The sequence below is a fragment of the Malaclemys terrapin genome, chromosome 13, assembly GCF_027887155.1.
Source record: "Malaclemys terrapin pileata isolate rMalTer1 chromosome 13, rMalTer1.hap1, whole genome shotgun sequence".
Lineage (NCBI taxonomy): Eukaryota > Metazoa > Chordata > Testudines > Emydidae > Malaclemys > Malaclemys terrapin.
This window is the reverse complement of record NC_071517.1, coordinates 19,395,532-19,412,593: the sequence shown is the minus strand read 5'-3', so window position 1 is coordinate 19,412,593 and position 17,062 is coordinate 19,395,532. Positions and strand designations below refer to the sequence as shown.

The following is a 17,062-nucleotide window of genomic DNA, read 5'->3' as shown; positions in this document are numbered from 1 at the left end:
AATTGAGAGTCTATCACAGTCTCTATTAACTCATCTGACTGTGATGGGGACAGAGATGATTTCTTGTAGTTCACAACAAGTGACCACTGGACAAACAAGAGGATGACATACTCTAGGGCTATCTCTGTCTCCTGCAGAGACCTGCCTCTGACCAGCCAATCGTCTACGTACAGGTAGACATGGATGCCCTGTTTCCTTAAGCATACTGCTACCACCTCTAACCATTTCATGAAGAATCTGAGTGCCATTGAGAGTCTAAATGGCAGTACCTTGTACTGGTAATAGTTGGGCCTCACTATGAATCTTAGGTACTTCCTCTGGATTGGGTAGGATGGCTATATGGAAGTACATGCCACACACGTCAAGAGCCACAAACCAGTCCTGAACTTGAAGAGATGGGGTAATGGAGGCAAGCATTACCATCCTGAACCGGAGGTGGGTTAGGTATTTGTTGAGTCTCCCCAGGACAAAAATATTCTGAAGAAGAAAGGGTAAGAAAATAGCAGAAACAGAAGCCTCTTCCCTTATATTCAGGTGGCAGCTCTTCTATGGCTCCTTGCCAAAGCAACAAGGCCACTTCTACTTATGGTAGACTCTCGTGAGAAGGGCCTCTGAAGAGGGAAGGGAAAGAATGGAGGGTAGTAAGGAATTAAATTGGATAGAGTAGCCATGGACAATGATGTATGTCTGAAGGTATAGCGGACCATACCCAGCAGAATAGGATGAGGTGGCTTCCGACGATTACATGCTTGGAACTGGTTCTGATGCGGTTCCTGACAGTCCCATCAAATTTGTTGATGTGATGCTAGCACCATGTGCCAGAGGAGGAAGGAGGAAGATCCCTGCTATTTCTGAGCTTTTTCTTGGAAGGATAATCAAGCATGTGTGACATGCCTGGTTCCTCTCTACCATCCATGGTTACTGTTGACAGTTTTCAGTAAGGGGGCTGGATATGGTTTCCCAAGGAGCACAGCATAGCTTTGGAGTTCAAGGAATGCAGAGCTTTGTGTGTTTACTAAACAACTCCTTCCCTTCAAAGGGTAGATCTTCTATCATGGCTTGCACCTCCTTGGGAATGCCTGAAATGTGAAGCCACAAGGGCTCTCACATCATCACTGCCCTCGTCATGGATGTCATCAGTGTAACTGAACAACCTGAGAATCTTTTTAGATAACTGACATCTCTATTTCTAGATTGTCTTTTATTCTCATAAGCAGATCTTGGAACATCTTAAACTAGTTCAGCACCAGTATCAGTGCTGGGGCTACTACCTCATCTGGTAACAAGGACAACAAATCTTTGGAAGGTGAAGGAGGACTGTGTTGCTCCTCTGGTCCCATGTCTGGTATTTCCTGGCATTTTTCATGGCCCAGCGACAGTGGTCTGGCCATGGACGTCACCAGGCAGCACAACCTCCTTCTCCAGATGTGGATGCTCCTGGAAGTATGTGAAGGAGGACCTCATGTGGCAGATTTTTGTTATTAATTTGCTTGAGGCGTTAGGTGATAGACTGAGGCCGCAGGATTGTTAGGGAAGGAGATGAAGGAGCACACCAAGGGTCTAAGTTTTAAAGCTTTATTAATAAAATTACAGCGGTGAGTGCGGGGGCTCCCCACATCACTCAAAGGAAGGAAGAAAGCGTTAGTGTCTGTGCCCTAACCCACTTTCATACTCACATACAGACAATCCAAGGCTGGCCAAGCCTGGGTGTAATGTAAGAAAAAGAGGGGGAAGGGTGGACGAGAATTCTGTCCTGTGCACAGGCCGTCCAGGGTCCACTGGTGATCTTCGATTTGCTTTAGCTCTAGGGAGGGTTTTAAGTCCTGGGGTCTTTTGGGGGTATTTCATTCAGGGACCTCTGTCCCCCGTGCTCCTTGTACCAGTTCAGATCGGCTTTTTGTGGCCTCCTTAGTATTCCCAAAACACAACCATTTTATGTCCCTAAAGCTGGTTTTCCCCCCCACCCCTCACTGGCCTTCACCATCTCCCGATCTTTTTGCAATCCCCTGCAATCTAGTCCAGCTTGCCCTTTTTTTTTTTTTTTTTTTTTTTTTTTTTTTTAAGAACACAATTGGCTGGGGTTAAATAAGCTCCAAGTGCAGCTGCAAGCTTCTTAGCTGCATAAAATCTATTCAAGCGCAGTAACCTCAAACTAAAGCCAGTGTCTTATCTTCAAACTAAGCTAAGGCATCACATTAACCCACTCTTCTTCCTTCCTCCCCCTGCGGCCTCTTGCAACCTGCAAAAAAATTTTCCTTCTCCACATTCACACCTTTAACCCTTCCCTAAATGCCTTGTAATGCTTGCAACAGCATTAGCAACATACAATGCTAATTTTCCTCCCCAGGGGACCCCGTAAGGGTGGGGGCCACTGGGTTGTAACACCCACTGAGTCCAATAGGACTATGGTGATATTCCAAAAGGGTACGGCTGGCTTGTGTGATGGTTGCCAATCCAATACCAGTTCCAGAGGGATTGCAGTAGGGCCTTATAGGGAGAACTGCCTTGTCTGTCCATGGTCTCACCTGCTGACCTCAGGGGAGAGGGCTCCCTGCTCAAGGAAGGCAAGAAAGTATGTCCCAGTGACAAGAAGGAAGAACAGATTTCCTCTAAGGGCAGCACTGATACATATGGCACTCCTGGTATCAGGTCCACAGTGTACCAGTAGTTGTCTTGGTGCCAGGGTAATTTCCGACAGTCTCAGAACGACATGCGAGAGACTCCAATGACATGCACATTGGTACCATTAGCAACTGCCAATTAAGATGACGCAGATGATTGCAGTCATCTGGATCAGAGGAGATGGAATCATGGTAAACTTCATGGGTGCCATGATAGTAGATGGCACCTTCTCAATAACCCTGGATTCACTGAGGGGCTCAGTGAGTTTTTCCCACAGAGGCTTTATGTGATCTTTCTCGATTGGAAGGCATTGAGTTCCATTTAGAGTTTCTGTCCTTATGCTCAGAGAGATTTCTCTCCATGTTGGACTTCAGTACTGGCCCCAGGCCTTTTTTCATTTCCAGGATTTTCTCTGTGCTAGCCTTGGGTGTCACTTGTCTGCTGGAGGGGGTGTTTGCAGACATTGTTTTCTCCGGTACCCGACTTCTTCAGTTCAAAGAAACCTTCACTGACTGTGCCAGTAAGTGAAGCTTCAGTTGAGCATTCTGTGGCTTTCAAGTCCTAGAAGAAAATGATCAGCATCCTAGGGCATCTTTGTGGTATACAAGTCTCATCCAAGCAGAACAAGCATATGCTATACTCATCTGTTTGCAGGATTAGCCCATCAGAGGAAGTGCAAGGTTTGAAGCCTAAAGGCTTTGAATACACCAGGAGTGATTGAGCTGCCTTGTACAGGGAGTCATAACTGTCCCACCTTTTATGTCCTTGTACAGGAGCACAAGGTGATACAGGGAGCATGCACAGGCTCAGACATGGCTATTCGAAAGACTCCAATTGTGTGAGAGGCTTAAAAGCACCTAAAATGAGATCTACGCTGACACATACTCAAAGCAGAAGTACTGGTATTTTTTAAACAGACATTTTTAAACAAAATTTGGTATTTTGAGTGGCTTGTTACATTGCCCAGTGCTGTGAGCCCTTTATTGCTGTTAATGCCTAGATATTTATAAAATACCAATCAATGAACTGAGCACTAAGTTTATGACCATACCCTATATGCTAGGATTCCTAGGTACAATAAGCTGTCCCATTCGTGCTACCACAGCTTTAAATGTCAATCATCAGACCTACCACATCTTTAACTTTATTTGAACACAATTTGGATCTTTTTTAAAAACTAATAATATAATTCATCCTGTCCCACTCCAAAAGCAGAAAGATCTGAATCATGTTAGTGGATAAGATTGGGAAAGTGTGTTTCAAAGTAAAATAATTGTTTTTTCCTACATGGGAGTTTTTCATTTTTGTTTGTGGGAAAAGTGACAATCTGAAAACCATGACATAGTTTTACAAAATATGGTAAACCCTGTCCAGTTATATACAGACACATTATGTTATAATTTTCTCCATTACTTTACCAGCAGTTTGTGTAACCATAATTCCTTCTTAATCCCAACCCAGGTTGTTGCCAGTTGTAATGCCTGCTGGCTAAACAAAATATTTCTATTTGGATCCAACACACCTATAACATTCTCAACCTCTCCTGGAATGTCATATTCCTCTTCATCATCAGCAGCAATTACTAGGTTCTGCGCAACTGGAACCTGGGCAGAAAACTGCAGATTGGCAGCCAAAGATCTGCAACCACGTTGATACCTGTACAAGAAACAAAGTTTATTTGCAATTTTTTGTCTAAGTTTGTGCCTACTAAGTTGATCCTGGAACACAGCATAAGCCATCCTCAAAACTTTCTCCCAGTGTAGTACATTTTCACTGTAGTATTTTTTATCTACTGTGGAAAAACCACTGTTCTAGTACGCAAAGAACACCATATGTATGTTCATATAATAGCACTTGTGTTCTAACAGTACCTTATGCTGTGAGCTATCAGATTTCACGAGCAAAACAGATGCACTTTGAAAGACCTCCTTAAACACCTAATTCCCTCAGAAAATATGCTGGAGATTCAGTAGGTAGCATCCTTCCTTCTACAGCTATATACACTATGAGCTTGGAGTGTGATTCCCAATTTGCATACATGTACCAGCGGTAGCTCAGTGAGAACTAGCACAAGTATAAATAGCAGCGTAGCCACGGTACCATAGGCAGTAGCAGAAAAGCTTAGCAATGTTGATTGCTGAATACATATCCACAGGTCGGGAAGGATTTGTATTCAGCACAGCTAAGCCGTGTCACCGCTGCCCATGCTACCACAGGTATACTACTATTTACACCCACAATAACTTAAGAACTTGTATGCTAGCTGGGAATCACAGCCCTAGCTCATAGTGTAGGCATAGCTTAAGACAACAAGAAATCAATACTCCAGCACAGTACCAGGAAGCACGGTGCTACTGAAGGTATCATCTTTTGGACAAGATGTAAGTATCAGGTTAAGTGTGGTAATTATTTTCCATCTTCAAATTCTAATTACTCCTCAAATCCCTGCTTCTCTCTCAGCATATACTATTCCCCATCTGGACCCTGTACTCCTCCAGCCCTGCTTTCCTTCACAACTGTCATCAGCTATTTCTCCAAATCCCTGAAATGAAACTATATATACAACCTCCTTCACCTCTTTCCACTTCCATGCCAACTTAAATACATTTGTATATTTTAAAAAAAAAATTAACATGCAAAGACTAGAGAATTTGAGAGTTTATAATTTCTCTCCTTTTCTCCTCCATTTACTTTTTAACTCAGACATTTATCTCAGCTATACTACGAGTCTCTTGGAGAAAGGGACCATATCTTTTTTGTTGCCCGTTAACCACCGTGTACACCCATAGTGTAGGATAATTGATTCATAGAAAGAACAAACAATTAAAATTAAGATCCCATGTCACCTATAGCAACAGCAAGATAGTTAGTTAACTCCAGCATCCTGGAAAAATTACAAGCTGAATGACTACTTTCTGCCTCAAATTCCCCATCTCAATTCACATGGACGTCGTGTTTATCAGCACTTCCTGCACTAAATTGCTGTGCACTGTAAAACAACTGCAAAATACTACCTCAGAGATAGCTGTAACTCAGCAGCAAGTGAAGTGATTCCTATACGAGTTTTGTCTATCAGTTTACATTTATTAAGTGATCAAAGTTTCTTTGGTAGGAAAGTCACTCAACAAATGCAAATCATTATTATAAAAGACCTAAAGAGACTAAGTATAGTTAAAGTTGAATTCCAAATTCAATTCTAATCTTTGTCACTTGCTCACAACTTTCTGAAACAAGTTTCTTTTGGACAGTAATTTTCCATGCTTGGTCTTAGCTGTAATGCAACTTCACTTTTTCAAGCATATACACATACTTTTCTTATTTTTTTTTTTAAATGAGAAATTTTATACTCCAATATCTCAAATAACTGAAGCTTCAAAACTTGGCTTGTTTTGTATTCCATGGTGCTTGAAAATCATGCCAAATGTGAGAAAAAGGTATAGAACTGTAGAAATGTATATTAGAACTTTTCCATTTTAGTCACTGCATTTTATTACTATGAAAGATTAATTAGATAGAAATTAGCCATGGTAAGAGCTAAACTGTAATATTAAATAATGAAGTTGTCAAAGGCCAATATGATTACACACACTACATGACTGACAATTTAACTTTTTGTACACTCAGACATATACAACATAACAATTACAGATGATATTATTCTTCACGAGAGCTAGGTTTGTAACTTATGTACACAAAAAGTAAATAATGCTACAACATCTGACACGTCCATGTTTAAAATGAAAAAAAAAATACGGATAAGTTCTGCACTTACATGCAAATTCCCTGCTCCCATCAAACTCAAATTGTGTGGTGAGCAGGCAATTTTTGACCCTTATCATTGAAAGCAAACTCTTAAGATGGTAAAAGGGAAAGACACAAGAAAGGGAATTTGATTAACTGAAAGATTACAAAATATATTAGAGACTAAAATAAATCTGAATATAAACAGTTTTCCACTAGTGCCAAGACTGAAATGGTTCAATTCTAAAAAAAACCTTAATAAAAGACAATTTACTCAAAGCCACTACTACCACCATTTGTGCAACTTAGAGAAAACACAATATGCAATGAAGTGAAAGTATTCAGCTTGATAAACAAGTATATGTTTCTGGCAGGCAGGAGGGAACATTCTACAACTAAAAAGAATTTCCTAAGCCTAGGGACTTTCTCAAAGGTGAAAGATACAATCCAAAATGATAAAAATAGCTGACAAGGGAGCCTGCAATTTTAAAATATCAGTGTGAGAAATCTGAAAAAGGGTCTGCCCTATGGCAATAAATAAAATCAGGCACTAGAGGAAAGGTGACAATAGAATTTGACTAAACTATGTCAGTTTATGAATAGTTTTTTTTTCCCCAAATGGGCATTACACTTGATCAGAGAGTAAAAATTCTGTAATACAGTATTGGGTGTAACTTTTATAGTACATTGAACTAAATCAAACTTGGTGATGAGGTCATTACATTTCCATCTTTGCAACAGGTTAGAAAAAGTTCTCCACTGTATATGAATATGTTTATGCTTGTGCCCTTTTTTTGTTACATATAGTACGTCACAGGACTTTAATTTACACTGAAACCTGCTATATAATTGCTAAGTTAAATATAGAACACATTAACTCCAGGCACTGACAAGAAGTTATTCACAGTGCAACAAAGAAAAAAATCTACTGTATTCAAGTAACTTCGATGAAGGATATCTAACTGAACATTTAAACTAGACAATCTTGTAACCAAATGAATATGTACAGTTTTATTACTCATCCACTGTATAAGTAAATCTGAATCACAAAATCCAATACTGTTGTTTAAAGGACTAATGCATGTAAGTTTACTCTACTTCTTTTAAACTAACCTCCACTTTGCCACCTTTGGTTTTAGAAATGTCAATCCAAGTCGTTGAACAAGTTTCACCCCTAGTTTACGAAGAAGCGTCTGGTTACTTTCTGACAGCTTGCAATTATCAAGGCATTCAAGTACAGTAGCAGCTGTAAAAGAGAAAGGAAATGTGATGAACAAAAATGCTTCTGTTAATAAAGTTCAATCTTATTTAAAATGTCTATATCTAATCCATCTACCTTACAGTCTTATATTGCTACCCATCAATATCCTGAAACAACAAATGTTTAATACATAAGCATAATTATAATTAAGAGAAGGTGGTCTAATGGTTTGAGCAACTGAATCTGAAACCAGGAACTCCAAGTTCTAAAACCTGGTTCCATCACTAACTCACTTTGGTTTTAGAGGAGGAAAAAATGTTTTTTTGGTTAAGGGCCAGGACTGCACTTACGAGATTTAAGTTATATGCCTGGCTGCACCACCGATTTCCTATTTGACTTTAAGCAGGTCACTTAACCTCTCTGTGGCTCACGTGCCTCATTTGCAAAAGAAAAGGATCATGCCTATCTCCCAGGAGAGTCAGGTAGCAAAATTCATGAATATTTGTGCTTTGAGATCCTCATCTTACAGTGTTATTGAAGTGCAAATAACTTATTATTACTATTTAACCACACTGCAACAGTTTCCCCATTGATAAAATGGGGGTAACATTACTTACGTACCTCACAGGGATGTCATGAAGGATTCATTTTAAAAACATATGTTAAGAGCTTTGAACATGAAAAGCACGAAATATTATGATGAGTGATCTGAGAACAGGACAGAGTCAGGAATTCTAATCCTGGCTCCAACACAGCCTCTCTCTCTGTCCTTGAGCAAGTCATCTGTTTTCCCGATATATAAATTGGAGAGAATACCTACCTACCTCTCCTCCAGGAGAGTTTTGTGAGGATTAATGTTTGTAAAGCACTTTGAACATGACAAGTTTTTTTTTTTTTTTTCCCCTCTCTCTCATATTATATACATACACACACACACACACACACACATACACACATATGACCAAAAGTATTGTTACAAGGTTTATCTTTAATCACTGACATACAGTACATTCATGTATCACAAGTTTCAAAACCTGGTGGAAAGTGAGAGCTGAGGGAGACTTGTCATAAATGAGTAACTCAAAACTCTCTCAGTATAAAGTTGTAGTATTAAAGGTACTCGAGATGGAGACTCCATTTTTTATTACAAATAAAAACAAAGCGTTTTATATTTGAAACCTGAAATGATTACTGAATGCTTTGATGTATGACCCATGCAGTTATCATGGAGGGGGATAGCTCAGTGGTTTGAGCATTGGCCTGCTAAACCCAGGTGGTGAGTTCAATCCTTGAGGGGGCCACTTAGGGATCTGGGGCAAAATCAGTACTTGTTCCTGCTAGTGAAGGCAGGGGACAGGACTCAATGACCCTTCAGGGTCCCTTCCAGTTCTATGAGATAGGTATATCCCCATATATTTTTTTATTTTATTCTTAATAGGGCTGTCAAACGATTAAAAAAAATTAATCACAAGACTGAAAAAACAGTTGTGATTAAATCACAGTTTTAAACATACTGTTAAACAATAATAGAAAGCCATTTACTGAAATATTTTGGGTTCTGGGGGTGAGCTGTCTCTTTAAAGCAGAGCACTCAGGAGCCTGAACATTTTAGAGCCGGGCAGCACTCACTCCTGAGCCAGCAGCAACAACAGACTGGTTTCCCGTACCCCAACCCCAACTCAGCAGCGACGTTGGGCGGGGGGAGGAGGACACCCTGACATCAGCCCTCCTGCCCCCCATCCCACTCAGCACAGCAGACAGGCTCCCGGTCCAGAATAGCTTGGCCGGGGAAGCTCCATGTGGGGGGGGAAGAAAGTAGGGGGAGAGGAGGCGGTGGGAGCAGCAGTGGAGCAAGGCAGCAGGAAGAGGGGCACTCCTGTCCCAGAGGCACACAGGAGTGCCTCCCTGAGAATGACACCCTGGTGTGCAATTAACGCTTGTTAAAAAAAAAAAAAAAAAAAAAAAAACACATTAGTTTTGAGTTAATCGCTTGCATTAACTGTGATTAATTGACAGCCCTAATTCTTACAGAATGTGCTACAAGTGTAAAGATTTAAACATTACACTGGCCTAAGTGTTCTGCAACTAGTCCTGTATAAAAGTGATTTAAAAAAAAAAAAAAAAAAAGATACTAATCCCTTCACCTAATAGTAACAGTTTCAAAATCCAATTTGGAAGCCATCTACAAGTTCCTAACTTTCAAATGCTATAAAGCATCTCTTTCTAGCCTTGGCAAATTTCAAAATAGTTTGTCTTAAAAAACACATCTTTCCGATCACTATCTTTAATTCTACCACGGACTTAGTGCAGTGGTTCCCAAACTTTAACAACCTGTGAACTCCTTTCACTAAAATGTCAAGTCTCGCAAACCTCCTCCTAAAAATGAATATTTCCAGGGATTTTATCCTTTACCTGAGTATAAATTATAAAAGCAGTGATTTTGGAAATATAATTATTTTATGACTGCTTATTAGACACTATTATTAATCATTACAGTATTTTTATTACATTATGAAAATGGCAACACTCTGCCAAGATCTCACTTTTGTAGCTTGTATCACTTTGAATAAGCCTGTTATAAGACAAGGCTCCTATGTTTCATCAAGGAGTATCAGATGTGAAACAGCATGAAGGTATTTAAGAAGCCAACTCAAAGAGTTCCTCCTACACAAGCATTCAGGTCTTGAGCAGTCCAGGCAAACAACGCACGTTACAACAAAGCTTAAACTTGTTCTTCATAATAATTTTAAAAACAATACTAGCCTACTTAATTTTAAAAACAGCAAAAAATATCCTCCTGCCTTTCCATTTCTTATAAGAAGTCTTGAAGTTTAAATCTCCACAGTGTGATAGATATGCTTGCTTTGATCTGCTTAGCTCTTGGAAGTCCAGGGGCTATGGGCTGCTGGCCCAATGCAGTCCAGGGTCCCTAAGGACAGTTCTGTCCGCCATTAGGGAATTTTTTCCAGAGAACCCCCTGTAACGTTTTGCAAACCCCAGTTTGGGAACCACTGTCTTAGTGGTCCCCTATTTCAGTTATAGAAATTAATGCTTTATGCCTTCTGAAAGCCTGAGATCATTCCAGCTTTACAATTGCATTAACAATTCATCTCTATCAGTTCTAGAGAGAGAGAGACTACTGAAGTCAGCCGTGTCAAAATTCAAGTTGGGAAACTCATGACAATTTTAAGGATGAATCTAACCAAGTCTTTAGTAGCCCAACACAAATGTTTTCAAGACCAAAAAAATTTTCCCAACCATTGGTCCAGGATTAGTGATCAAAAAGAAGAGTATTTAATATTGAATTAAGAGGAACGTCTCTTAGCCAGGCTGCTGTAAGCCTGCATAATACAGGAGCCCAAAAGCAGATTCAAGGTGTCACACTAAAAAGCACTGAAAGCTGACTATAACACATTTCTTTTTTTAAAACAATTTCTCTTAACTAATTGAACTGATAATAGTTCCCCTTAAGAATAAATATCACAGAGCATATATGCCTTACCATATGGTAAACAATCATCTCTCTTGCCATGTTTAAATAACTGCGCCTAAGAAAAAAATAAAGAAAAATATTTGTGAAACATGGTAACTTATAAACTTGACAAACTTATAAAGCACAATTTACCAACCTATGGATCCAAAGCATTCCTCAATGTTCTTGCAATAATACATATTTCACCATAATATATAAACATACAATATGACATACTGTGATGCACCTCAAAGGGTAAGTCTATACTGCAATCGGAGGTGTGAATGCAGCACATATAAACATAGTTAAATTAAAGCTAAGTCAAGTATCTTGGATACAAATACACCTCTACCCCAATATAACACGAATTATGATATAACGCGGTAAAGCAGTGCTCCCGGGGGGGCGGGGCTGCGCACGCCGGCGGATAAAAGCAAGTTCAATATAACGCGGTTTCACCTATAACGCGGTAAGATTTTTTGGCTCCCTAGGACAGCAATATATCGAGGTAGAGGTGAAGTAGTGAAGCTGCAGCAGCACAGACTTCAGCGTGGGCTAGCTTCCTAAGTACATACTCAGATTCCCCGGTGGGCTTTGTATAGCCCATACTGAAGCCAGTGATGCCACTGCAGCACATATAGCAGTGAAGCCATCACACACCCAGATTGCAGTGTAGATGTACCCTGAGGCAAAGCACACATCTTGCAGACACAGGAGAGGCCTAATGTAGCTTTAAGCCACATCTGTGCCCTTCTGACACTGGGCTGGTATGGGGGCTGAAGAGACCCATGACCTAACTTAGGGTATGTCTACACTGCAATAAAACACCTGCAGCTGGCCCATGGGAGCTGACTCAGACTTGTGGGGCTCAGGCTGAGAGGCTATGAAACTGCAGTATAGATGTTCAGGCATGGGCTGCATCTACAATTAGAGCCCCGACTCAGCTGACACAGGCCAACTGCAGGTGTTTTATTGCAGTGCAGACATACCCTGGGGGCCTGTCTAAATTACACCAGTCACTCCAGGTCACTCAATGTGACACAGTGCTGCACTGAATCTATGCTGGTCTATGTACTGCAGCCCCACCCCAAGCCTTCCCTTACCAGCCCCTATGTCAGGACTTGAAGGCAGTTTCTCACAAGCAATCTTACAACTAGCTTTCACATTTCCTGCATCAGAGGAATTCTTCTCCAACCATAACCAAGGTATTTAGAACCCCTTTACACCGCTCCGGCCCTTTTCCCCAGCTTAAATGGGCCAGAGCCAGGGTGAAGATTTCAATCACAATATCTTTCCTAGCGTGAACAAAAGATATCAGTAATCCTGAATGCCTAGGAGATTAAAAGTTACATGTAGACTGCCATCTAGTTCTGCAGCACATCATCTATATATTCAAAGCACATTATACGTTATTGGAGTAATTTATAAAAATACTCTATCTTTCTGCATAAAATGCAACACAGCCTATATATTCCCACACACTCAAAATGCATTTTTTTCTAAACAATTTGACAATCATAGAACCTTCTCTCCCTGGACATATACTATGAGCTGAAATGGTGAAATGCGAGCTGAGGGCAGAGGACAATCTACAGAGGAAAACAAAATCTGTTATGAGACAAGACACCATAAAAATATAGTGCAGTCCATATTATGCCATCTGATATGCATGTGGGGCTCCCGTTAAAGTTATGGGTATCAGAAGACAGAATTTGGCACAGGAGGCTCCCTTATGGTCAGCCAAGTAGAATAAAGACATCTCAAAACAAGGTGCTATGTCAAATGATGGGCAAAGTCTGCGTGTCTGGAGGACATAAGGTCACTGCCTAATTACATTTCTCAACGTTGTACATTTAATAGCTTACAAATAGCAGCGGACTGGACTCGATGACCTCTCGAGGTCCCTTCCAGTCCTAGAATCTATGAATCTATGAAAGAGATACTGAAATATAAAATCCTACATCACTCATTAATATTTTTAAAAAACATTCTTGCTCTTCATCTTCTTTTGCTAGTAAAAGTTATTAAAATGTGTTCCCTTTACACTTTCACTAACACCATATTAATCAATTCTATAAGATTTCTGTATGTCCAGCCTTAGTATCTAAACTCATTACAAATTTATAATGACAACAAAAGCCACACGTATATTCAAAGCACAGTAATTTTTGTCAGAATAGTGAACTTCTCCAACTTTTTTTTTTTTTTAAATCAGATTATTTTTTTCCTCAGAAATCAAAACTATGCAGGAGAAAAGCACCCAACTAGTTTCAATTAGCTACAATTTCCTTCACTTACTGTTTTAGACTGTTGCTATATTAAAGCTCAGCAACTGAAATTCGTGAGTCTCTCACAATAAATGCCACTTGCTGCATATTTCAGTTTTAATTTCTATGGGGAAGATTATCTTGTAGTGAACAGCAAGAGTTGTGGGTGGATGAGGGGTGCCTGTTTATGCCATTTATCACATGTAACAGTCATCTCTATGTAACAACCTCCACTGTGTTACAGTTCATTTTGGATGAATAGCAGACCTGCTTGAGAAAATTACAACTGAAAAGCTGGCCAGCATGCACACTAATTTCAAATGTGTGGCTACACCCAAGGAGTTGTGCAATATACAGCTACAAGAATATATATATTATATATATATATATATATACACACACACACACACACACACACACACACACACCCCTTCAGCCACAAGAACTGTGGCTGTGTCCTGGGCCCTTTAGGATGGTAGCACAGAAAAAAAAAAGAATATAACAACCTTGTATTTATTCAGCTTCATTGCTTTATTTTGGGATCCTCTATAATGTAACAAGTTATAGGAAAGATTCTACCCACTACTGAAATGCAGCTACTGTACAACTAGAGTGATATGAAGCAGCTATTAGCAGCTTACAGCAACAATACATAATAATCAAGGATCCAAAATGAAGAAAAATAGCATTTCCCATATATGAAGGATTTAGTTAAGGTTTTAATAATCTATAACTCTTAGAAAATGATGGAGTAACCAAAAACTTGAGTCGCTTCACAAATACACAATTCACCTTCCTATCTTATCCTTTTGCCCACCCAGTCAACAATGTAGATAAACCTTTTGAAAATCAGAACACAACACTGACCCATATAAAAATGAAATCTATTCTGGAAAAAGAATTTGCTGAGGCATATTTAGAGCTACTGTTAAAAATCTCAACAGGATTAGGCTTCAGTTAGCATTACAATCAAGAGAAAGCTATTTAAGCCAAACAAAAATGACCAAAGGTACCCAAAGAATTTTTCTGCACAATCTGTAAACACTCCTCTAAATATGCAGCAAAGCTACTGTATAGAGAACCTTATTTTTCCTCTGTCATTCACAAGGAAAGAAATCTCCAAGGTAAATATGGCGAGGAGTTAAAGTAATAGGAACACAGCCCTACCCTAGAAATATTTACACACACACACACACACACACACACACACACACACTCTATTTACATGCCTATGTCATTTCAAGTATAGTTTAAAAGCAACAAAAATACCCTCAGGCTAGGCACCTGCTTTTAGTTTGTTATTAAATTGCATTTTAGGATCCTAAAGTAGTATTTCTGATCACTGTATTACAAGCAACACAGTGGGCTTTGAAGATTTATATCGGTTTTTTTTATATTTAAACATATTGCTGCCATACTGGGTCAGACTGTGGTCCATCTTTCCCAATATCCTGTCCCAGACAGCTTACATTAGTACTAGGGAAATTTTCAAGCACGTGATTGAGCCCTAAATAACCTATGAAGTGCAAACTCCCTCAAAAATGTAGTCAGTAGCAATATAGTTACCATCATAAATAACATTGTAATACAGGTACCAAATCTATATAAAAAAATAATTAATTTTCAAATATACAGCCCAATTCTGCTCAAACACCTATCACGACAAACTAGTCTAGATTGTCTCTATGTTTACTAAAGAAAGATCATTGCAGCAAGCTACTTAGGCCTATTTCATCGCCACCCTGTGTGGACACTTCTGCTACACCATCTGCCATCTACCACCAAGTCCACAAGACCATGAGGAAGCCATTCTGCAGAATTTGGGGTAGATTACTAGACCAACCATTAACCACAGCACCATCTTCTACTCACCAAAATACGCAACTCATCTATCTTTGTATTATCTTAGCACAACGTCCTTATATTCTGATTACAGCTTCTGGACACTACCATAACAGAAATACATTATTTCTGTGTGGAAATACAGGCAAGAACAAATGCTGTTTCAAGCAATAAACTCCTACAGAGTTATAGTGAGCAAAGGGGACTCAAGCCAAGGGCAGTAGAATTCCTGCAGGAATACAGATGGGCAGCTGTTCATGAAACTCTGGGGTTGCCCTTTTCCATGGATCGCCTTGATGTCTAGATTTTGGAAGCCTACTTTCACCCTCAGCTTCTCCACAGCACCCCTAAATCCTCCCATTTAGAACAATTTTCTGAAAAGTCCTTGAATTGAAACTTGGATTTTGTAGTCCCTCCATTCTGGCCTCATCCTATAGGCTTCTCCATGAGAGAAAGTGAACCAGCCTTTAAGTTTCACATCCTCAATGGCCACTGTGAGAGTTTTATCCTGTCCCCTCAGGAAACGCAACTAGAAGGTACCTCCCCCTATATAAACAAGCAGCAGCAAGTAATTAACAGGTGAGCAATTTTAAGTTAGATAATATTTGGGGACATTGCTCTCAGGGCCAAAAAAAAAAAAAAAAAATCTTTCTAGACATAAAAAGGAGAGCAGGGAAACAAAATATTTTAGAGGATTTTTAAAAACTATTCAGCACATACTATTTAAAGGAAACTTTTTAAAAGTTATTTTGATTTTCCTATAGCCAATTTTAAAAAATTAAAGTTGACAGTTTCTCTGTAATGCTTTCCTTCATATCATATTCTCTGAAAGGTGAACAGTGGAATAAAACATGCAACAATTTTCCTACAAAGATTTTGCTACATAAATAAGCTGAACTACTTTATTCCCTACTTTCCGGTAGAGAACCACTCCACCACTAGTTGCAGCAGTGAAGGAAGGCTTCTACTTACAGTATATACTCAAGTGTTAATAAAATCACTGAGACAGCTCTGCTGTAGAACTGTTAGTTATACTAGAAAACCTGATGGCTGCTGCCTCTTTTCAAAAGGCAAATTACACTAAAGGTATGTCTACACTGCAGTTAGATACCTGCAGCTGGCCTGTGCCAGCTGACTTGGGTTCATGGGGCTTGGGCTAAGGGGCTGCTTAACTGCAGTGCACACATTCAGGCTCAGACTGGAGTCTGAGCTCTGGACCCTCCCACCTTGCAGCATCCCAGAGCTCAGGCTACACCACAATTAAAGAGCCCCTTAGCCCAAGCCAGCTGGCACGGGCCAGCCGCTGGTTTTTACTTGCGGTGTAGACATATCCATACACACAAATATTACCATGAATGTTGAAAAGAATAACCCTGCATCTACTCTAAGTATTGAGTTATCGGATCATTTAGTAATAGGAGGTTAATTCACTATAATTACCAGCAATTAATAGAATGAAATAATCATTGTAGTGGGTCTACAGCACAATGCGCTATATAAAGAACATATTTTTCATGTCGACTCCTATGAGTGGATCTTTCTATATTCTAATATATATATGTATATTCCAATATACACTGCACATAATTATGTGCTCTACTTAGGGCTCTGTTTGAAAAGCATCCAAAAGTTCCTGCTGGTACATAAGGCAGTGACTCACCTGCTTAATAGGGTTGGAGGCTTTGAGCAAATAACACCAAGCTCCATGCTTTGCATTGGTGACCTATTCACTTCATGGAACAGTCTAAAAGGAACTAGCTATGGTCTTTGAAGACCTAATGGCCTGGCACTAGTTATAGATGAGATTATCTGCCCATATCTTGTTTCATGTATTGATACTGGGTGGATCACTACTGCTAACAGTTCCTGAAGTCTTTAGGACCAGTGGTAGGGCACTCAAATTGGGTGCTATACCTA

The 17,062-nt window shown here is 39.7% G+C and overlaps 1 protein-coding gene across 4 annotated transcripts in view; it reads right to left on the bottom strand.

Annotated features, from left to right (window-relative positions):
• Positions 1–17,062, bottom strand: part of TBCD (tubulin folding cofactor D) — a 256,152-nt gene that overhangs the window by 202,598 nt on the left and 36,492 nt on the right. For all 4 annotated transcript variants that reach the window (XM_054047295.1, XM_054047293.1, XM_054047291.1 and 1 more), the window contains exons 9-11: positions 11,067–11,112; positions 7,477–7,609; positions 4,145–4,278 (exon numbers count right to left, since the gene is read on the bottom strand). In XM_054047295.1, coding sequence (XP_053903270.1) covers positions 4,145–4,278; positions 7,477–7,609; positions 11,067–11,112 — 313 coding nt within the window. The remainder of the gene's footprint in view (positions 1–4,144; positions 4,279–7,476; positions 7,610–11,066; positions 11,113–17,062) is intronic.